Here is a 24,637-nt window from a genome sequence, read left to right as displayed (position 1 = left end):
ATGCTTCAAGATCACAAAAGACCTACGATCAGACTTAACTAACTCTTAGTAAATGAGAAGCAAGTGTACGCTTCGAAATGTTATGCAACCACAACATTCCGTGCCACTACTTTCTGGAAATACCTTTGTTATGCATTTCCAGAAATAGTGGTCATGTAAAAAACGTTACTCCACAAAATTTAAAAAAATAGTCCTACAGCCTATTAATTCCCATAGTTCAATATGGCCGACCTTATCTCTGTTTTTGACCAATATTACCACCATACTATTTATGTTTTTAACCAGCAACCTGTACAGACTATACCAGTTGTTTTTCCACTAAAAACCACCCAACCTTACTCGGCTCGTAAATGCTATCTTGATCTACTTTTAACACCTACATGTACTTCAGCATCTGGACATTGTCAACCTTACTAACAAGCTCTAAAAGCATGGAATTATCTGCCTGCTGTCATGCAAGGATTCAAAAATACTAATCTACTTAGTACAGTCTTGAAGAGGCCCTCACTGTCAAAGCTGTCAGGTTGTCTTTTTTCTTTTTCTTTTTAAATGCTGTAAGTTTTCAACCAAGTGAGTCACAACCTGCTTGTCGCCTGCCAGCTGGAATGGGCACCTTGATTTGCTAAACTTTTGCTATTGTACACATAGAGCACTTATTAATGATTTTTAGTGTGTATTATTTAATAGTTGTCTTACTTGATGAGAATATAAAATCCAACTCAAAAGTTCAATTCAATCTACTTTTAGTATTTGGTCGAAAATTAATTACTGTAATAACCAAAATTATACTTACCTATTCTAATCCGATAATCAGTTACTTCGGCTCCAAGTTTCAGATTTTCTCCCGCTAACACCAATGTTGGTGTGCTTCCAGTTTTAACACTTCAATATACAGTTTATCATATAATTAGGTACAGGTAAGCCTTCTTAAAATGTTACTTTGTTAAACAGGTCTAAACAGGCAAAATATAGAAAGGCATACAAAATCATTGATTTGCTTTGTCATTGTGGCTTTAACCAAAAGCTCATCGATAACATGTTAACAAACATTTTCAAGGAAAGATTTTACTCTAAACATTTTCTGCTGAGCTGCATTTTACGATTTATTGCCAAAGTAATAAAATTCTGAATACAACGCGACTAAATTTAGATATGCAGACTTTCGATGATTTGTAAATGTTTTGTGCGCTGCCCTTTACTACTCCACCAACATAAGACTCAATGTGAAGAGTATATACATGTATTCTACATTGATCATAAGTGGTTACAATGAAAACCATGCAACAATCAATGATAGAGTCGCAGACAGCACTGCTTCTCTACTGAAAATGTTCAGGCTTACATAATGGGTAGCCCCAGTTTTTGTTTTACTCCATTGGATTGGAATCGGCTCGACTCGGCATGGCTTAGTTCAGCGCACACACAGTCTATCACAGATTTAATTCAAGCAAAACTCTATTTGCTTTCTTTTTTAAATATAATTTGACTACAAATATAATCTGATACGCTTTTTATTGTTGAAAGATTTGGTTTATTGCTATTAGTTTTATATTGCCAAAAACATAGTATTCTATATTCATTAAATATAGAATACTAATGTACAGCTTTGAATCAAAAGATGCAAAAAATATATCTTATAACAGAAAAAAATAGGAATAAGCTTTACTGAGTTTGTAAAAACCTTTTTTCAAACAGGTCTTTATAATTACATCTCATGCTATTGTAGCATTATGTTCTTTTGCCAAAAGCAGATGAAAAAAAAAACATTTTAATGTACGCTTTCAGAAACCATCATCGCTTCAAGTCTTTATATTTTATGAAAACATAATTGACGTATCATACACCTGCATATAGGTAGTTTTGAGCAGGTTAACAAATTATTTATTTAAAAAGTATTAAAATACTAGCTAAAAAAGTTTTTCTTTTTAAACTTGTCATCTAGGATAGAAGTCAATAAATGCATGTGAACTCAAACGACCAACTCTCAAGCATTGTAGCGTAACAACTGACATAAGTACATATCTTCCTTACTCAAATTCTCGGATTTGGTTTGGCTCCATGAAATCATATATTACTGGATCCGGATAAATGTCGAAAGGTCCTTGCTTTAGCCAGCTTGGTTCAGAAAGATTGTTAAACACTAAGTAGCCATCAAGCTTCAAACCCAGCCATATGGTGTAGAACTCCTAAATGTTAAATTTTAAAACACACAGGTGGAAGCTGAGACATAAATTATGTTATCAGAATAGGCACTCAATCTATAGATAGCCCATAGGTAAATTCTTTTGCAACAAACTTAATAATCTATGTAGTATCTCTTGAAAGCTAAAGACTTTCTGTATAGCTTCTATACTTTTATTTTCTAAGTTAGTAGAATATTACAATCTTTAGTGGTACTCAAATTTGACTAACGCAAAAGTTTACTCCGTTAAAGTTGTAGGAACTCTAGATTTATCTCCTCATGCACTCGATTCCCTACATAGTGAGTTCCTACATAATTCCTATTTATTCTAGCAAATTTTAATATATATTTGATGATGCTATTTAAAGATACTACGTAACATATATTTGAATCTAAATGATTTTAGTTTACTAAAAACATGCTTAAAGCTAAACTTTATTATTTCACTAAACTTTACTTTAATTTTTTTATAGTTTTAGTTTTATATTACCCGTCTGTTTCCAGCTTGACCCTTGACCCTGTCTGTTTCCGGCTTGACCCTTGACCCTGTTTGTTTCCAGCTTGACCCTTTTGCTTCGCTTTCACTATAGCTTTTAGCCGACCTTATTAAAACCTTTTTTAAACTATTTGAACAAGAAAGATTGAGAAATGCTGTTAAAATTTTAAGTTTGTAAAAAAATTTGGTTGATGCCATTTGGTGAGGAATATGCCGTAACTAGGAACTGGAAGAGCTTTTTATTCCAATTAGTAAATCAAAAAACTATAAGGCAGAGACGCCGTAACCCCGGCCCGCTGTAGTTAAGTTCAAATGACTGATTATATTATTGGTTGAAGTAGTCATCCAGAAACCTAACATCAGAGCTTTATTATAGTGAAGGTGTTTTACACATGCATTTGAGATATATCTGGTGAAGTTTACATGCCTTACATCTAGGTTGGTATTTCATTCTGAATTTAAAATTAAAAGTAATATAAACACTGAAGAGTGCAAGGTCAGACTCAATAATATTGTTTATATATAAACAGTTTCAATTTTTTTTAAATATTCAATAAATCTGTAGCTTTAATCTGGTAAAATAAACTCATGCATTCTTTTCACATGTACCTTTCCTTACCTGCAAATCAGATGAGACTTGCCGACGATTCCTATCTGGTATGCAAAGTTTAGTATTGTTCTCAAGCAAAGCAAAATTTGGAGTAAAACATCTGTACTGTTCCTCTAGTGGGTTGTAAGGGCAAGACTACAAACAGTAGACATTGTTGATAGTTGTATGAAAAATTATTTTTTGTTTCAGCATTTGAACTGATAGAAAAAATTTGTGGTACTTTAAATATTTTTGGCCTGAAGCAATTTTTTAAAATTTTGTAGTTAAGCATTACTGAGTGATTAAAACAAAATCTGCCAATGACTTGAAATCTTTCCAAAATGTTTATCAAAATTTATCAAATTATCATTCAACAAGCCAAATTATTATACAGCAGTTTTAGACAGGCACAGCCAACTTGCAAAAAAGAATCATATTTCTCAAAGTTTTAAGATATTCTTAAAAAGTTTTGTCAAAACGACCAAACGAAAGAGTACTTGCACAAAGTTTTTAGTAAATTTTATCAGTAAGTATTTTTATTTTTCTATCATTTGAATTTTTTTGATGTACTAAGTGATCTGACTGCCGGATGTTTCAAAATTAAAATTGATAAAACTTGATCACGGTTCAAATGCTCAGAAAAAAAATATGTGCAAAATAACCACACTAGTTGTTATCATTGCGATAATTGATATTGGCTATTTTGTTCAAGCAGCAGGCTTAGGCGTTTTTATTCTTTTGGGCTCTTTGCAGCTATAGATGTCATAATCACACTTTACTTGATCTTAGCAATGTAATCAAAATCAAATTTTATCGAGTTTACTTTTTATACATCCTGGCAATCAGATCACTTCAAACATCACAAACAATAGCAAATAATAGAATAATAATGATACTTTCTGATAAAATTTACCAAATATTTGGTGTGAAGTCATCTTTAAATGTGGCAAGTATGTAATTGCAACCTGATTGCAGATGACTATAATTCAGATAATCAGTAATTAAACAGAAAGCCTACTTCCTCGTAAGTAGGGACACGAATGCTCCCATCATGATTGCATGTGATGTGTAACAGTAGCAGCGGTCGGTAAACTCCTTGAAGGTCTGTTCCATCGAACCACAGCTCCAGTCCACCACTGAAATAATACTAGTTTTACTAGCTAATCTCAACTACTAAAAAATAGATTAACTAAATATTATAAAAAATCATTACATATATATTAAACCATGCTTCTATGATATAATATAAAATACAAGTAATACTTAGCAAGCTACAGCTAAATATTACTTAAGATAATCAAAATAATTCGGTCTGAAGTGCTATTTTGACTTTTCCCACGACCAAACACGAGCGAAGCGAATTTTTGGGAGCTTTATGATAAATGCATATGCGCACACAACTTCCGAAAAATTATCCGTTAATGGCTATTACCAAACCCTTGGACAATAATCCCATCAAATTTATTTATATATATATATATAAACCAAAAAATTTAACCATTTTTGTGTAGTCGTTTAAATATAATGATGATACAAAACACATATAAACATATTTAAATATGTTACCAAGCCTTTGAAAAGTCACTGCAACATCCTATAACTTACCCATCTGATTCGATTATACATAAGTAGACAGATTAATTTGGCCAAAAATTGCGATAAAATCTTGACAAGCTTTTTTTAATCAAAATTAAGACCGGCCAACGAAACGCCAACCAGGTCGTGCGACAAATAGTAGAACTATTAAGTCGTGCGCATTTCACGAGAAAAAAGTGCTCATTTCACCAGTCTATGACATTGTCTAATTGCCGAAGGTTTCTGTAATTAACGTAAAAGTACTGAAAAGTTATCGTTTCTATTTTGCCGATTCTATGGGACTCTGACATTTTAAACACTTATAATGGGTACTTGGGTATTCCAACTGATGTCCAAAGCAGTGAACTTAAAGGAAATGACGATGATATTTTTCTGAATATTCTTACGATATTACCTATAAGATTATTACAATATTTAATTGTAAGAATAATTATTTGATTTTATAAGATTTAGTTATAAGAATAATCATTCCAATTTACAAGATCAAAGTATATAGTGGCCGATGGTGTGCAATATGTTACTGTTATTATTTTTCTAAAGATTTTGGATATTGCGATACTGCTATTGCGATGCAATATTGCGATACTGCTAAGCCGTTTATGGTATCTGCAAAATTAAGTAATAATGCTTACATTTTCTTATATTTCTTACATCTATTTCTATGACAAACAGCTAAAATATGTTTAAATTTTTAAATTCAGCATAATTATTTAGATATAAATACAGAAATCTAGATAAATATCACAACTTCTTGATATTGGTTGCTATGACCAATGATATACAGCCCCCTAGCTATATATATATATATATATATATATATATATATATATATATATATATATATATATATATATACTAGCGGCACTACCCGTCTACAGGAATAGTTTCACGCGCAGCATAAGGTTTATTGAGAGTTGTCTTTCATACTGTAAAACAACTCCAAATATGCAGTTACATCTCCCTCTCTCCATCTCTCCCTCTTTCCCCTCTCTCCCTCTCCCTCTCTCCCCTCTCTCTCCCTCCCTCTTTCTCTCCTTTTCTCTCTTCCCCCCCCCCTCTCTTCCTCGCTCTCCCTCTCTCTCTCTCTTTCTCTCCCTCTTTCCCCTCTCTCCGTCTTTCCCCTCTCTCTCCCTCCCTCCCTCTTCCCCCTCTCCCTCTCTCTCCCTCACTCTCCCCGTCTCTCCCCTCTCTCTCCCTCTCTCTCTCTCCCCTCTCTCTCTCTCTTCCCCCCCCTCTCCTCCTCGCTCTCCCTCTCTCTCTCCCTCTTCTCCCTCTTTCTCTCCCTCTCTCTCTCTCTCTCTCCCTCCCTCTTCTCCCTCTTTCTCTCCCTCTCTCTCTCCCCCCCCCCCTCTCCTCCTCGCTCTCCCTCTCTCTTTCCTTCTCTCCCTCTCTCCGTCTCTCCCTCTCTCCCCTCTCTCTCCCCCCTTCTTCTCCCTCTCTCTCTCTTTCTCTCCCTCTCTCTCTCCCCCCTCTCCTCCTCGCTCTCCCTCTCTCTCCCCTTCTCTCCCTCTCCCCCCTCTCTCTCTCCCCCCTCTCCTTCTGGCTCTCCCTCTCTCTCCCTTTCTCTCCCTCTTTCTCTCCCTTAGTTCAACGCAACACATGCGAATAGACAACATTTTTGGTTTTTCTGTCGGGCGTATGAAGAAACAGTTTTCGGCGTGTGCCTACTTTTGAGCAGGCGACGTATAGCTGGTCATGGCTGATGCAGGGTGACAGTAAGTCGATAGCAGCTGCTTTCTTTCTTTTCACAATAGCGTATCACAACGCTCGGAGTACTCGTGAAAGTTCTGTAATAGTAAGTTACAGTAGGCCTACTCGTAGCTGAAAAAAAATTAGTAACTCGGCTGCTGAAGGAAATGAACATGACCCGCTATCACGAACAGTGGCAAATCCAAGGTTATTAAGTAGTGGAGATGTGGCAATTCATAGACAATACAACATCGTATAAGAAACATTTACCTTTTTGATGTGGAAATTTAGTAGGTGAGAAATGCGTTTTTCCAGTGGCTCCAAGAAACAAACGTTTACGTGACCTTCTCGGTACACGTTGGCAGTAAATATTAATTGCATGTAAATAACTACTCGTTAATTTATTTTATTTAATGAATAGTACATTTGTACAGCTGTATAGACACCTTTGTATAGGCCGCAGAACTCAGGAAAGGTGCTTTTAAACACGGCAGAAAATTTGCCGTTTAAAAAGCGGGCTAACCGGGGATTTCGGTTAATGCGCTCGAGCGGTGAAAGAAAAACAACAGAATCGCCACACCTTTATATAAGCCGCTTGGCTCAACTCGTCAGAGAAAAGTAGCGGCTAATAGTCCATATTACAAAATTACGGTATTAAGATAATTAGTACTCATATTAATTCGGTTGGCTTCGTTCGACCGGATGGAAAAAGAAAGACCGCTCTATAATTTATTTACCGTTACTACACATATTACCTAATTCAGTTTGCTTCGTACGACCGAAATTCGTACGACGATAAAAGGAAAGACCGCTCTATAAGGCGGACAATCAATCAGATAGACAACGATTGCCGTTTATATAGTAGATAGAGAACAGCGTTTTTCTAGTGGTTGCAAGAAACAAATGTTCACATGACCTTTCCGGTACACGTTGGCAGTAAATATTAATTAGATGTAATTTACTACTCATTAATTTATTTAAAGAGTAGTAAATTCTATTTAATTCACTACTAATATTTACTACTAATTTAATTTTACTACTTACTCATATTAATTAAGTTTGCTTCGTATGATCGAATCTGTTACAATCTTGCCACAATCAATACTCATAGTGGATCTATTCTTCAGCCCTGAACCCTTGTATATAGTACATATCAATCAATTTATCTTTGTATAAGCTATCCTGCATTACTTATTTGAAGTCATCCTCTCATGTAAATTTTCTTTTAACTTTTACACAAATAATCTCAAACTAAATATGAATTGTTCACTACTATCTTGCATTCAGGATTATTCTACAGTTTCCATTTTATTGGATAATATGCCTGCAAATAGAGGCTTTTTGTTATTTTGTTATCAGCAAAATAAAAGATTACTAACTAACGATCGAATCGAAAAAAAAGACCGCCATATAATTTATTTATACTGCTCATATTTGGGAGTTATCGGTGACTCAATATATCGAGAAGACAACTCATACTATTAGCATATCAGTATTTACCATCCATCTCTACGATGAATAGCAGGTTACGTATTATAATAGAGGCATGTACTAACCGGAGATTCCCGTTAATGCGCCCTAGCGGTGAAAAAAAAACCACAGAATAGACACGCCCTTATATAAAAGTAGCGGCTAATAGTCCGAAAAGTACGGTACTCTATAAAGCGGACAGACAGATACACAGATAGATAGACAGACAACGATTGCCGTTTATATAGTAGATATACTCCAGTTCCGTCTTCCATTTGGTCATTGACATCAAGATGTCAATGACCAAATGGAAGACGGAACTGGAGGCTAATGGCAAAAATCTGGCGAGAGTAAAAATTAAGCGAGGCATCTATCAAGGTGACTCCTTATCACCGCTGCTCTTCTGCATATGCCTAAACCCTCTAAGCAATATGCTGGAGACGACTCCCTATGAGTACCAGTTTAAGAGTGGCACCAAGATAAACCACCTCTTCTACATGGATGACATCAAGCTGTACGCTAACAAAGAAATGGACATTGATTTGCTAATACACCTCATGCAGGTATACAGCAAGGACATCGGAATGACCTTCGGTATTGAGAAAGGTGGAAGGCTAATTCTTAAGAAAAACCATTCTATGCTCAAAGATGGCCTAAGAATGCCAAATGGTACCATCAAAGATATAGAAGAAGGGTACATGTACTTGGGGATTATGCAAAGCAGCATCAACCATGAAGCCGAGGTACGTCACAAAGCTATTACTGAATACAAGAAACGCCTTCGGCAAGTCCTACAGAGCCAGCTCAATGCCAAGAACCAAGTCATGGCAATAAATACCTATGCACTGCCAGTAAAAAGATATCCAGCAGGCATAATAAAGTGGACTGAGGAAGCCATCAAGGAAACAGATATAGCAACTCGTAAACTGCTGACCATGCATGGAGCACTCCATTTAAAATCTAATACTACTAGATTGTATCTCGATAGGAAAGATGGCGATAGGGGACTCAAAAGTGTACAGCAGACAGTGAAGGAGGAAGAGCAAAGCATCAAAGCCTATGCAGCCTATATGGCCACTTCAGATAAGTTGCTAGCTGAATTTCAAGCGGCTGCTCTTACAATGGACCTTCGCCCTGGTGATGAGGAAATTGACTGGCACGCAAAACCTCTTCATGGTGCTTACCACCGACAAATATCTAAGGTTGGCGATCTTCACCAGACATATATGTGGCTGAACAAAGGAAACTTAACGATCAATACAGAGTCGCTAATCATGGCAGCCCAGGAGCAAGTGCTCCCAACAAGGCAACTCCAAACAAAAATGTATCACACTAGAGACGATCCTAGATGCAGACTGTGCAAAGATGCACCTGAGACCATCCAACACATCATCAGTGGATGCAAGCAGCTAGCAGGAAATGCATACACTGAGCAGCATAATCATGTCCCAGGTGTTGTGTATAGAAGTCTATGTGACGGGTATGGCCTTAATAAACCACAACACTGGAGGGAAACTCCTGGTAAGGTCAATGAAAATGATCGCGCTAAGATCCTCTGGGACTTCTACATTCAGACTGACAAGCATGTCTTAGCAAACCAGCCAGATATAGTGGTGGTGGACAAGGAGAACAAGAGAGTTACTATAATAGATACAGCAGTACCCAATGACTACAATATAGACAGCAAAGAAAAAGAAAAGGTAGAGAAATATCTCCCTCTAGGAGAAGAGATTGAAAAATGCTGGGATGTAAGAACAACTGTAATTCCAGCAGTCATTGTTGAACTGGGCGCAATAACACCGGCGCATAAAATGTGGCTTGCCCAGAAACCGACAGCAATCAACTCAGGTGAGTTGCAAAAAAGTCCGCTAATGGGAACAGCTAAGATCTTGAGGCGAGTGCTCAAACTCCCAGGTCTCTGGTAGGAGACCCGAGTTAGAGCAGAAACTATCACCCATACGGGTTACCGGGGTGAGGAAACAATTTTTTTATACATATATATGTATATATATACATGTATGTGTATATTTATACATGTATATGTATATGTATATTACACAGCAGCTTGCCATTTTACTTCTAATATTGCATTTCTCCTATTGCAGGGAGATATATAAACATATAATCTTTTCCTTTCATTTTTGCTGTTTGTTGTACATAATAAAACCCAGTACATTACAGCTACCATTGCAGCTACCATTGCATTTCTTCTATTGCACTGCAGTGCTATTCGACTGCTAATATTGCATTTTTCAACCAGCAGTTCCCTTTCTTTTTCCATTATCACTTTGGTCGTGAGCTGTATGACAAGGGAATTTCTAGTTGTAAAATATTTGCTAAAGGTAACAGAAAGGAGCATAATTATTTACAAAATTTAATAATCAGTACTATATTAACAAAAATATTTCACTAGTCATGAAAATTATAAAATTGGTGAGCTACTAATAAATTTTGAGCATTTTGTGAAAACCATAAAACTATTTATAATATAAGGACTAGCTATTGTAAATTGATACATTTCTTTATGGCAATATTATATATAGCCTTGTTATTTATAACTTTTTTGCTTGCTGAAATGCTAGCATACAGAAAACAAAACTGCTTGAAAGAGTGAGCTACTGTATATCAAAGGAGGTGAGCATAAACTAATAGGTTATCATACGGCTATTAAAGTTTTCTAATTTTTCTTTAGTAAGCTTAATCCTTTAGCCAATTGTATCTTTGCTACTTCAAGAGAAGGTTATAGCAACCAATCTCGTCATTTGGTAGCATTAATTTGTGGGAACGTCTCACAAGCCAATCATATCACTGATAGAAATGTTTTTAAAAAAAGCATAAATAGGCCATCATGTTTATGATAACAAGGCTTTGAAGTAATGCTACCAGTGATGTGATTGGTTTATTCAGCCTTGTTTTAGTCATTTAATATACAGTATATGCAAACCTGTAGAAAGCAGAAGTTCTACTTATTGTTGTGATGTTGGGGTTGCTATGGTACTCAAACCTTTCCATACTGCTATATGTTATTTCACTTGTACTGCCATCATCTATGGTTAGAATAAACTGAGTTAGCTTATTCACCGAGTCCTCAGTTGCTTCTCCGGTTAGACAGTACATCATCGTGTTTGTTCTAAAACATCATATGTAAAAGTTAATTTTATGAAATCACTTTTTGCTATTTGTCATTAAGTTGGTGGATCACTATACCAGCCAAACTTAGAAACCATTTTTTAATATAATTAAATTATAGAAAAATTAATTTAAAATGTTGGTTGGTAACTTTTCACACGCAAGAGCTGTACATGCCATCCACTAAAATATTACCACATATTATAACGAAAGAGTGAGTGGTATCTCATAAAAGTTTTAATCATTAGAAAATTTATTTGTGTTCACTTTGAGCTTATTTCTTATATTCTTTTATTACAATATAGGAAGATAAGGACTGATTACTTTATAAAATGATTTCATCAAACTATTAGGAAGAAAAAAGAAAACTAAAATTTCTATTATGATAATCTTTTTCCAAGTATTTAACTATCACTGTATACAAGATATTTTTATTTTATGTTGAGTCAAACATACGTACATCTCTCTTAATATCTGTTAATATTAGATGCAGCAGGAGGGTTTTAGGGTTTGGGGTTTGAGTCAAGAAAGGTTTTGGAGTCGGTACTCTAGCACAGATTTCCATGCCAGACTTTTGCAGATTTAATCAAATGTGACAAGCATTAGAGTATTTTTGCCAAATATTTCTTTAATTCAAAACGTACAAACCTTTCTTTACCGTAATTGATATAAAAATAATTTCATCGAAACTTTACTAAGGAAACCTGGAGGTCTTTAAAAAAATTTTGATCGTGTGTAGCCCATGTAAATACATCTGCCCTGTAGTTGATTGAGTGACTGAACAAATTCTATTCTAATGTTTTAAGATTTCGGTGAAAAATATCAACTTAAAATGACTACTAATTTTGCACTAAAACATATCTGAACAAATACAGTTTAGCATGATAATTATGAAATATGTTCTTTTGTTAAAATGTTGACCCTGCTTGCAGGATTTCTCATCATCTAAAACCGTGGTAACTAAATTATAATGCATCCTTGCTGTGCGCATGTTTATATAATATTTAAAACAACTCGCTAATAAGTATCTATAATCAAGATTTAGTTATCAATTGCTTTCAAAATTGTCTTATTTCTATGAAGACTTGAGGTTAATCACTTGTATCGATCAAATGCAATATAAGGTCAAAAGATTTTTATTTTTCTGGAATTGCATATCAAAAAAAGATAACCAGGAGTCTTATCCTGTCCGTCAACTTTAAGTTAGTTATATTTTATGATTTTTTATAAGTTGGCCTCAAAATTATTGAATGAAATGGTTTTTAGTTGATAAACAGTCATGCAGGAATCGTGAACAGAACTGACTTTTTCTCCTTATTTAAGCTGTTCACACATACAATCTCATCAAAAAATTTTTAATTAATTTAATCACAACTGCAAAAAATGACAGACATGTTCATATAAAAAAACAACATTGTGTGACTAAAAACTTTATTTAAATAAATTTGATACAAGTTTGACATCATGATATTTTTGAAGGTTTATTGCAGTGCTACTAAAAACAGCAAAACTAGCACAATTCAACAGACTTGAAGGCTGATAAATTGTGATTGATGCCTTTTGTAACGCCAAATACAAAGATAGGTAACAAATATTTAAGTCAATATAGCTAAAAAAGGTGATTTGAAATTATTTTAAGCATAGAAAACAGACATTTTGATAGCCAGAGATACAAATTCGGGCAGCCAAGCAAAAGGTGACATAAATATCACTGAAAAATATCAAAATCAATATCCAAAGAGGTTGTAATGAGCTGCGCAGTATTGAATGCCTTTTAAACTGGACCAAAGCGAATTAGCTCATATGCAGTATTTTTTCTCCAAACCAACACTTTTCTGCCACACACAAACTAAGCAAATAGCTACAGAGAGTAATCTAAAGAATACATTACCTTTCCAACTTGCTATCAATGAAGCAGGGAAAATCACCAATACTTATGTTTGTAATTTGGTTTAGCAAGACTCCTTCTATTTTTACAAGAGTTCCTCCAGCTAGCGGTCCATCTTCTGGTGAGACTGAGGTAAAATAAGGGTTCTAAAATCAGATACCATATTATTTAACGTATGCTGATCAGCAGGGTTTTGCATATCCGGTTGTTTGCGACAAATGTATCATGGATTTGTTGCAAAGATGTTTGTTACAGAGGCATCATTGACGTATTTTAATAATGAGCTGTGTCACGCTTAACATCCAATAGCTTGCTAATTTAAGATCAAATTAAAAATTAAAACAGACGCTTACCTAAAGTTATAACATGTAGTATCTATTATCTAAGTTAGCGTGCTTTAGGGGTTCTGAAAACAGATGCCGTACTATTTACCTTATGCTAATCAGTCGGTCTTGGCATATCTGGTTGTTTGAAACAAAAACACCATTGGTGTATTTGGTGCAAAGATGCTTATTAAATACACATCATTAACACATTTGATACAAATGCTTTTGTTACATAGACATCATCATAATAATAAGGTGTGTCACACTTAGCATCCCATAGCTTGCTATTTTAAGATCAAATTAAAAATCAAAGCAGACTCCCATCTAAAGCTATAACATGCAACATGTTATAACTTACGCATTTATATCCAGCTTTTGACTGCTCTACACCCTCTTTACAAACACAAGATCCAGTATTTTTGTCACAGAGCTGGTTAGCCGCTCCTTGGAGATTGCAGCTACATGGTACACAGGCTATCATATCATCTGTGTAGCCATCCGCACACCTATAACAATACTTGGTAATTGAATTCGTACAAGCACTTATATCAGCGAGTGAAAAATGATCAAAATTAAATCATATATTTGCTTTAAAACAAGTTTTTGGAAAATTTTCATTTTTAATACAAAGCTCACCAAAGGTCAAAGGGAGAAAAGAATGGTAGTAATGCTTTTCTATGGTATTGATGTGCTGTTTTATAATAAGTGCTATATAGCTTGTGGTCTGTTGTCTGAGCAAATATGTTTTAATTTCCTATTCAAGCGCTGTCATTATTTTATTAATAAATCTGACTTTGTCTTTGTGTCTTATCAGACAGCGTTAATGCTATGCATTTTCACATTTTTCTCTGATTTTGTCCAAAATATAATTAAAAAAAGTATATGCTCCATGCTTTCTGGTTGGTAGTTTGCTATAATATTTGATCTCAGACCTGCTTCTGGTTCTTAAAAGCCTTTTTTTAAACATTCACCCGCAAGCTATCAAAGTTGAAAATGTAAAAATTTTAGGAGGCAGCCTATTAACACAGGTAATGGAGTGTTGGTCTACTCAGCCAAAAGTCAAGAGTTGTAGTCTATTATAAAACATTTTATAATAAATTTCATAAATATCTTTTCACCGTGACAGTTTCAAGCAGGATTACAAAGCGATTGGACTTTTATCAGTATAAGAAATCGGCTGACCTCCAGCTTTGCAAAATTATGTTGACTATAAAAATAGCTGTGTTTGATGACAGTAAAAACTCTCCAGTGAGGAAAAAGTTTTAAGAACAGACGGCCAGAGCTCTGTGTGTTGACTACATCTAATTTAATGTAAAAGAGCAGGTTCGCTCTATTGGTAACCTTTGAAGTTTCATTTTTCACATAAATGCGCTATGATGTATCTTGTTAGAAAATCAAGAATGGCCTGCCACATGCATTAAGTATAATTGTCCTTAATGACTGCATTTTTGAATTGCTACCATAAAAGCTGTGTAGCAATTTGCGCTGAACATATCCACGTGTGCAGCAGGCTATCTGATTAAAATGAACAACATCTCAAGCGACGCTGGACTTAATGCTAGTAGTTACAAGTTTTTAGATAGCTTTCATCCTGTTTAAGTTGGTATCTTTAAGTCGTTTACTGAACAGTCCTATATAGCTAGAAATTTGTTGATACAATAAATTTTGTTGTATAATGTCACAGTGAGACCAAGCTCTCCAAAATTTTGAATTTGGTTACAAAACATAAAAGTGTTTTGTTAGAGTTCACACCAAGGCCCAAATTAGTGGTTTTGTGCACTTCTTCTCACTGTCCAAGCTCAACGATTGCTCTGAAATAATTCGTATTTGATTTTAAACTAGTTAGTTGGTTGGTATCACTTTGCAAAGCTTTATCACTGACAGTTTTCTTTATATTGCAAAAAACGCAGTCAGTTTTTTTCTGTTGGTTTTAAAACCATTTGTTTTACTTTTTTGTAAATCTTATATAACTATATCTAGAAAGGGTGTTTTACAGCTTAATCTGATGTGTGATTTTGGTTTTTTCAAGTAAAACTCTTATTTTAGTTTTCATAATAGTGTCTGTGTTTTCACCCAAGTTTACTTACCGTTCGCAGTACTCGCCAACATACTCCGTGTTACATACACATGTGTAGGAACTCGGGTCTGCACCATCCACTTCACATCTGCTGTTATTCTGCATGCATCCACAGCTGTTGAATCATTGCAAACATACTATATGAGTTTTGCAATGTCTATCATGGTATGACGACATGCGTTACATGGACCAAGTTTGAAAATAATTGTCTGTTCAACATCTGTACACAAAATATCTATTTGTAGTTTTTTTGCCAAATATGGCAGCATGTCATTTTGGCCAGCAATGTCTTTTTTCATGAGCTGCTGAAATTGCCAAAAAATGGAATTGTTTCTGTGAGTTATAAAAACAGAAAAAATAATAATTACGCCGCATCTGCCACAGGTTTTTTATTTTAAGAAAGCATTTTTAGTCATGATGGGCTTGACTTTAAATAACCTTGGAACCAAGTTGTAAAGCAGGATTCGCAATGTACCTGATGAATACCATCCTGATCAAATTGCATTAGCGGACTGCAGAGAATTTTGGTGACTGAATGCAATCCAATTAATAGTTAAACATGCTTCTACATACTAGAAGAAAAGTAAAAAAATTCTCTTTCCAGCATTATATACATGTAGTTGCTTGTAGCTTGTGGCAGACAAAGGAAGGAATATTGGTAATGAACTGCAAACCTTGCGTGAAAGTGCTGTGGTTCATTATTTTTAACATTAATGTAATTACTTCTTATCGTAGGTCTCTCAATTCTGCAAATGAGTTTGTCTTAGCTCGCAGTAAATAGAAAGTCATTTACCCAGTAGAAAACAGTTACCATTTTTATATTGCAAAAAGCTCACACACCCTCTCAGTATGGCGTATTTAAAAATCCTACAACTGCTAGGTAAATTGTATACTTTCAGATAGCAAATTCACAGCAAAGTTTGCGTTTTTATCTATAAAACCAGCTAGTTTAATTTGTTCATTGTATCTATAGTTGTGTTCTGAGACAACTCATAGACAAATCTCGCAATTCTACAATACAACTTCTGCAACTTGCGCTATCTTATACACTTTAGTAATTTTAGTCGGTCTGATAGACAAGACCTCAAAATTTAAAGCAGCCAATAACTGGGTAACATTAACTTTAACTTACTCAGCGTAAACCTCTATCCCTTTCATCACATACGGCTGCCGGATATCAGAAAAGTATCCTTCGAGGATTATCTTTAGCTTGTCTGCCCTTAACTGTTCTTTGTTTGTAACTTCTGATCCTAAGTCTATTACCAACAGGTTGCTGTAAAAAAAACATGAAAAGTGCCAATATCAGCCAATAAAAATTAATAAAAATAAATGATTGTTACAGAATTTTGAGCTGTACCATATCATGCAACATATAAAACGCTTGCCGCTTCTACTGTATATCAGCTTGCGCTCAAGATGTGTGATCAAAAAAGTACTGCCATTTTTTTGAACCTATGCTTAACCTATAAGGCGGGATACATAGAACAAACTCTTGCCAAAGTGTGATAGGTATACAACACAGTGTTAAGACTTTTTATTATGCTTCCACATAACATCTAAAAAAATTTACATTTGAATGAATAAATTTCCTGTATTTTGTTACAGAGGTTCAAATGAGCTTTGCTATCATAGATATATTTAGTCATCTTAAAACAGAACCAGATAGCTGTGAAGCGGTGAACCACATGGTTTAAAAGAACTCACTTGTAAATTGTAACAACTTTCCACTCAATGCAGGAGGTCTCTGTAAAAGCACAGTCTGAGGTGTAGAGGAGCAGTGTGTCTCGCTGTAGTTGTACAGTCAAACTTTTGGGCAACGTCTCTACCCTCATTGCTAGATAGAGGATCTGTAATGAGTGAATTTTACAGTTTGTTTGAGAAAGAATAATTATTTAATGTTTACACACAGAGTGGGTTTAGTTCACTTTTTTAAATACATTAAGAACTATTTAGTAAAAAATAAACTTGTGATATTTTTAGTGGTTCAACTTTGTAGCGAATTCGCCAATATGTCCAAACTAAACTAACTATTTTTCATAAAGAGAAAAGATTCTTTTCCTATATCAAACTACATGTATTACAGAACTAACTTTGCATGCAATTTCTGCTTGAACTCTTTATTCATAACTTGCTAAAATAAAAAAAATTCGAGTTCACAGGAATCAAGCGCAAATCATTATTAAACAATATATTTGTGTGGTTGGAATTATTAGCTACCAACTAGTTTAAACTATCAACTTACATGTAAATTAATTTGAGTTAACTGTTTATCTGGATGTGGTAAGTTTTAACAAAGCTATCGTGTAGCAACATCGAAATAGGCCAGTGCCTAAATGCTAATCTTAGCCAACAAGCCGGTCATGTTTCCAATGGGTTCTATTATAATAATAGAGCGATAGTTGTGTGAAGCATTAGGTTGCAGCAACAAGATCTTTCGCAGAAGAATCAACAGAAAAGCAAGACTCGTTGCTTTTTTGTTGATTCTTGTTGTTTCTGTAGAAAAACAATGCGCTTCACTGGATGAGCATGCACAGGTGCAACGTCGTTGGTCGTTAAACTTATTTTCATGGCATCAAAATGGTGCATCGCATGGTTGCTGAGCTTTTAATTAGTGATACTGAATCATGACAGAATGATAGTGACACAGTTATTTTTATGATGGCATTGTAGCACCACATGCATGGCATTGCAGCACCACGTTGCATCCACATTGCATCCGCATATGGGCGTGTGTCGCTACACTATCACTGTAGAGAAACTTAGTATCTATTCACTGCAATAAATCAAGCTCATATTCTTGTTTGCCAATAGATGGTAAGACACATTGACTATTTTACTTTTCTATATTGCTGCCTTTTAGTATTAATCTATTATTTGCTTTTATTGTAAATCACAACAGCTAGCACCTCTAATTTATGAACTACAGCAGTAAATCAGTAACACTCTAACAAGGCATATTAATTTATTCTATTTCAATACTTAATACCAAAAAGTATATCAAGCTAGCAGTGTCTCAACAACCTACACATAGCCATTAAACTTTTAGAACAGAGTTTTTTAATCGGTTTTAGTCTAAATAAGATAAGTCTGTCGCTTTTTCAGTTATTTGTGTGCAAATCTTTTGCTGGAAAAGGTTTATCTATGTGTAGATATTAATTGACTAACATATGAAATAGTTAAGGAGTTTGAGGTAAATGTAGCAAGTTATAATAGATACAATGTGTCTATAATTGTCTAGACAACATTACCAACATCTAGACACGTCTAAAAACTTATTAATAATAAAATTATAAACTGCCAGTTTTATTCAGTGTTGTCAGAGATACAGATACGCAGTTAGAAGAGGTTCAGGTAAAGCTGGGAATAAATGTAAAATTAGATTAGCCTAGGTTATCTTACCCTGTAGAATCTGTCAAATGAGAGCGTGATCGTAGCCTGGCCTCCTTCTCCAGATATCCAAAACTCAGACAACTCGTCAGAGTTGAGTAAATTGGAAGGAGAGAAGGTCACATCCTGGATGCGCTTCACTGAATTGTCGCTACGTATTTGTAAAATGATATAAAGCTAAATAAAATTTGAACTTACTATCTTAAATGGTATTGGTAGATTTATATAATTTCTAAAGACTTTCAAAAATTGTAAAGATAGTTCAATTAAAGTTTTGAGCATTGAAAAATAGTTTCTAAAAGCAGCTAGTAATGTTCAAGTTAATATCTGATTAATTAATATCGCCTTGAAAGAACACACAAATATTTTAAAAGTAATGTGATTCACCTGTCCTAATTGTTCAGCAGATGAAGATGAAAAAACTAATACCTTCGGTTAATTTTATGCCAAATACACCCCAGCAATACATAATTACGCCAAAACATCATCTATTTCAAATACATTTTAGAGATTGATTTAGTAATGATAAATTTTACTGAGAAAGCATTTAATAATAAATGCGTTATAAAATAGAACATTTTGGGTTGGTCCACAACTGGCACCAAAAATAGAACTCAAAATATAAAGCCTACGACACTAGTTGCAAATTTATTTTTTTTGAAATGCTTATAAACATAAACGTTTTTGCATTATCTTTTAGTGATAAAATGCTGAAATTTTAGAAAAGTGACTGTAAGGAGTTTTACAAACAGAATTTGATGATTAGCACACTCGGTCATCCATTATAATAAATATTCTTCAATTTTGCACAGCCAACTTGAGATGTATTTCTGTTTGTTTGTGTGGTACAGAATCTTAGAATATAACAAAACCAAGTTTGCTCTAGTACAACTAACCTAAGCAGGGGGTCCATAGAGGGACCGGCAAGGGAGGCTGTAGCAACAGCTGCACACGTTTCTACATTCCATGGATTTGATGCTGTCGTAACATTTGTGGGAAGCATTATTGGATGATCAATAGGGCAATAGCATTCATTTCCAGGAGTGAGCACAACATCTGGATTGTAGATCTCATTGATCAGCCTGAGTGAAGTAGAACGACAAACAGAAGTGAAGGCGATCGCTGTGGAAACCGTAGCAAAAAACACTCAACTGATTTCCAAAAAACTTTTTTGAAGCAAAATCATTGCCAATAAAGTAATATATATATATATATATATATGTATATATATATATATATGTATATATATATATGTATATATATATATATGTATATATATATATATATATATACATATATATATATATATATAATTTATTATGTATGCAGTGCACTGAAAGTTTATAAATTAAAAAGACGCAATTAAAAGTCCAAGTAACATTCACTATGCACAATGCACACTATTTGCTGATACTCATAGACTTACCAGCATTATCGATCTTTATGTTAATTTTACCTAGATAAATATTCTTTCTTAGACTGGCAAAAACAAAGGTTGTAGAAAATTTGTTTTAATCACGAATGTATTATATCAATATTAACATTATTTGTTGCTATTCAACATCGACTATATTACCTGTTATTACGGATTATTGTAATTTTTTGCTATTTACAAGTGATGACTCATACTGCTGTTGGAATAATATTATAGTTTTCTTGTTAGTCTATCAATAACAGACTACGCTTGATGCTAATTTCCGTGCCAGCTGCTATTAGCTTCTGTGACCTAACGCATTCCTTTCATGCGTATATAAAGTACATCATTTTTACGACAGCATGTCAGCAATCAGAGCTTCAAAGATAAAAGAAAGATTTTTTCACAGAACAAAAAAGTTTCTTTACAGAGTAAAAAATTTCTTTACAAATTTAAAAGCACTTCCTTTCAGAAGAAAAAATATTTTTATGGAGTAAAAAAGACTTCTTTGCAGAGTGAAAATATATTGCTTTATCAAGTAAAAAATTTGTTTATCTTATCAAGCAGAAAATTTTCTATATAGAGAAAAGTTGTTTCTGTAAAAAGAAAAAAATACTTTTATGGAGTAAAAGTAACTTTTTGGATTACAAAATAATGCAGTCAAAAAATTTATTTTTACAAAATAAAGTACTATGGGCATACCAGTTATTAGAGTAGAAATTAGATCAACAGAGGGAAATTATAATAAAACCGCAAAGACAACAGCATCTCCAAGAAAAATAAGCAAAGGCTCGAACACCCGTAATCCAATGTCACTTCCACCATGGTTCAAATATACTATTTTTCTGGCTAAAAAAAACTCAACTTCCTATGGTTTGTTGCAGAAAGCTTTACAAAAATTGCTATTTTTCAACAATTATCGTTTTCGTTGCATATTGGTCAAACAATTTACACATTCAGAGTAATTTTCATCTATTGTTAGTCATTTCTATGAAGTAAAAATAATTTATGCAGTTAGTGCCCATACTGTTAATCTGTTGCGTTGAACACACCGCTGTCTGTATTGATGCAAGAATTGACATAGGCACCATAGGCGTTGTTATATGAATTAACATAGGCAAACTAGCTACGTCGACAGCATGAACGTTAGGTACACATTCTATTTACATTCATGCATTACCAGGAAGCATCCACCCAAGTATTCCAGCCTTAAGATAGAAATGACAGCACCATAGCTGCCAGAATGTTTTTAATGATAATGTTACAATAATGCCTACTGAACTTAGATAGGTCTTTAAAATGTGATCTTATTGTATAAGATTGCAGGCATGTCAACTAACTTAGAATGTGATTTTATTGTAGAAGATTGCTGACATTTCAACTAACTTAGAATGCGATTTTATTGCAGAAGATTGCAGACATGTCAACTAACTTAGAATTCAATTTTATTGCAGAAGTTTGCAGACATGTCAACTAACTTAGAATGTGACCTTACTGTTAAAGGTTGCAGACATGTCAACTAACTTTATGAACATATTATGTCTTTATTCATATCACTATTAAACTTCATTCAACGTCTTAATTTTTCAATAATATTTTGGTGTTCTATTTTTTTCATATTTTTAATTTTAATTTGTTTTTTGAATATTTTGAGTAAAGCTCAATTATCAAAACTTTGTGGTCAGGCGTATCACCATTTAAGTTTTTATATTTATAAATCCATAAAAACTATTTGCCATTATAGTCGCTATTATTCTTCTAAGAATTTTTTTTTAATTATGAGGTTGTACGAGTATGATAATTCTGTCAATTTGCTAGTTGTGAGAGCCTGTTCATGCAGCTTGACAGTTTTTAAAACACAAAACAAATTGTTTCAGATAATCAGAAATAGATACATCGCAGTCAACAAGTGGGACAGTATTACACGACACACAATCTCCTCTAAAAGACAAGATGTGTCCATCCAATTGTCTGCCCAAATCCACAGTTGGATGTTACAAAAAAAGTCCGTTCATAAGTTATTTGATTTTACAACATATGGCATGGTGGACTGTCATTCTAACACCAATTGACCACCAGCTAGTAATATGGAATATTTGTGTAGATACTGATTTTCTGAGCTTTATCCACACACCTGTCAATCTCTGACAGCTCACCAGACCGCTAGGATACTATTTTTTATAATTTAGGTGTTTGAAATTTTATTGTCTTATCTAATAAGATGAATAATGTAGTTTTAGTTATGATAATATTATAATTAAAATGTTTCCTTTTTTAGTTATAAAAATAATAACTATATTATTATAACTAAAATGACATTATCCATCTTATTAGATCCATTTCACCGAGTTACCACCAGCTGATAAACCCAAGTACCAACATCATTGGTCATAGGAGTCTACTAGTAAACTCAGCATGATCCCCTTACTATAATTGGCCAACCTATTCCGGAATTTTGTTTAAACTTTTAAACGCTCACAGTTTTCTGCTCCTAAAAGATTTTTGTAAATTATTTGAATACATGTACATCAGCTCGTTGTTATGTCACAATTTTCTAGCGCTGCAGTAAGCTTGGTAAATGTATGTAAATGTTTTTCCAACCTGCACAGTAAACGATAGAAAGCTGGAACATTTTAGAAGTGTCTTTGGAGCAGGTTTTACTTGCTTTCAAGGTTTTTGTGTGAAGATCCATTAATTTAATAGAATCTAAATGAGATGTTTTAGAAAAATATAAAGTATATGCATTTTATTTTTATAAATTTGTATCACTCATAATTTAATTTCCTAAACCAGAACTGCTCTGTTTTATAAAATGTTCTACATGATATATTTTTCGTTGTAGTAAGTATATATTTTTAAGTATTTGTAATAATATTATTATCACTACTGCTATGTTTATGCATTTTCCTATCATTGCTCAAAGTCAGAAACCAATGTAGCTTACTAAACCAACAAACCAGTAGATTTACCTTTGTGTAAGAGGGCGCTGATAGGCATAGAAATCGTAGATAATACCACTGAGCCCATAAAGTCCATAAAAAGTGTAGGTTGCTTTTCCTAGCCCATCAATAGAAGACAAGGAGTGGATTAAATTCCCATCAACATACATCACTGATTTGTTCATAGAAGCATCAATCTGCAGATTATCATATAAAACTATACATCGGTAGCAGATGACATATTTCCAAGTCTATGTGGTTGCTTAGTTCCATGATTGACAATTAAGAGTAAAAATGCATCATTTTTAGGTCGGTGTAAAACACAAAAGACTGAGTGCTTGTAAACAAGCTTTAGTGAGAAGACAACCAAGAACACAGTTTATATTGCAAGTATGGATCATTTCAAAGCATACATTGAGCGTGCACAAACATGGTTGCCATTACGTGTAGAGACAGAGTGCAAACAAAAAAATAATGTATTGGTAGGCAACTGAACAACTCCTGTGTCTGGAATCAAAAAATTGATTTTCTGTTTCTGGATTGCAAACAAAACTAAAAGCTGAACTAAAAAGATTTATTAACAGCTTGCTTACAATATTGTTAAAAAGTTGGCAAGATTACAGCCAGCACTTATAAGGTGTTTGACATGTGCTTGAAAAGTGGCTGACAAGTGTGTGACAGGTATTTTACATGTGTTTAACAGATTTTTGAACGACCTACAATCATTCTCGGGCAAGTAAAACTTATGGCAGCTTAATGCAATGGAGTGAGCTTTCAAATTGGATAAAATCAAAACATTTTAGATAGTAACCTGACTCAGGAATTTTTGAAATGGTTTATAAAGAGAATTCAGAATTGACCTTGTTTTTGGGTCAAGATAAAAAAAGAATAAAACATGAAAAAAACTGCAGAAGATATGCATTCATAAACTACTACACTGACCCTAATTTGTTTAATCCAGCAACAAGATCTTAAAATGTAATTGTATAAATTTGTACTAAAGCACTGTTAAATCACATAAGTAATGGTGCTAATATTTTTGTCTACAAAGCCAACAAATTATATAAATATAAGTTTTTTTTAAATCAGATATATATTTGTGCATTAGATAGCATTTGCTTCTAATAAAGTAATCTTCATAAACATACCACATGAGCTATATGGAAGCTGTTGGTCAATGTGGGTTCTTGATCTGTAGTCAGCACAGACCTTTTAAGAGGGACATCTTCACTTGTACCAAATTCTCTATCTCTCAGGTAAAGATCCATATTCTCCTGTGCCTACAGTGATAAAAAATGTGTGAATGAAGCACATACATTAGATAATTGTAAATAACCTTCATATCAGACTGACCACAAATAGGGTAATATCTAAAATCCCCTCCATTAAAATATAGTGTGATACAACATGGAATAATATTTATACTCCAAGCAATAGCATGTATCATAATATAAT

General features: G+C 33.9%; 2 protein-coding genes across 4 annotated transcripts in view; both read right to left on the bottom strand.

The window, feature by feature from the left end:
* LOC137405667 (uncharacterized) overlaps positions 1–19,831 on the bottom strand; it is a 54,293-nt gene extending 34,462 nt beyond the window's left edge. For all 3 annotated transcript variants that reach the window (XM_068092004.1, XM_068092006.1, XM_068092005.1), the window contains exons 1-12: positions 19,726–19,831; positions 18,842–18,980; positions 17,147–17,289; positions 16,575–16,715; positions 15,453–15,557; positions 13,724–13,871; positions 13,043–13,185; positions 10,967–11,152; positions 4,286–4,403; positions 3,298–3,423; positions 2,032–2,186; positions 794–882 (exon numbers count right to left, since the gene is read on the bottom strand). In XM_068092004.1, the coding sequence (XP_067948105.1) occupies positions 794–882; positions 2,032–2,186; positions 3,298–3,423; positions 4,286–4,403; positions 10,967–11,152; positions 13,043–13,185; positions 13,724–13,871; positions 15,453–15,557; positions 16,575–16,715; positions 17,147–17,289; positions 18,842–18,980; positions 19,726–19,742 (1,510 nt within the window). In that variant the 5' untranslated portion in view covers positions 19,743–19,831. The remainder of the gene's footprint in view (positions 1–793; positions 883–2,031; positions 2,187–3,297; positions 3,424–4,285; positions 4,404–10,966; positions 11,153–13,042; positions 13,186–13,723; positions 13,872–15,452; positions 15,558–16,574; positions 16,716–17,146; positions 17,290–18,841; positions 18,981–19,725) is intronic.
* Positions 19,832–23,208: 3,377 nt separating this feature from the next.
* Positions 23,209–24,637, bottom strand: part of LOC137407172 (uncharacterized) — a 14,932-nt gene continuing 13,503 nt past the window's right edge. Inside the window, exons 6-7 of the mRNA XM_068093773.1 lie at positions 24,331–24,462; positions 23,209–23,379 (exon numbers count right to left, since the gene is read on the bottom strand). Coding sequence (XP_067949874.1) covers positions 23,209–23,379; positions 24,331–24,462 — 303 coding nt within the window. The remainder of the gene's footprint in view (positions 23,380–24,330; positions 24,463–24,637) is intronic.

This window comes from Watersipora subatra, chromosome 10 (assembly GCF_963576615.1).
Source record: "Watersipora subatra chromosome 10, tzWatSuba1.1, whole genome shotgun sequence".
NCBI classification, from domain to species: domain Eukaryota; kingdom Metazoa; phylum Bryozoa; class Gymnolaemata; order Cheilostomatida; family Watersiporidae; genus Watersipora; species Watersipora subatra.
The sequence above is the reverse complement of the archived record's forward strand: the minus strand, read 5'-3'. Positions and strand labels throughout refer to the sequence as shown.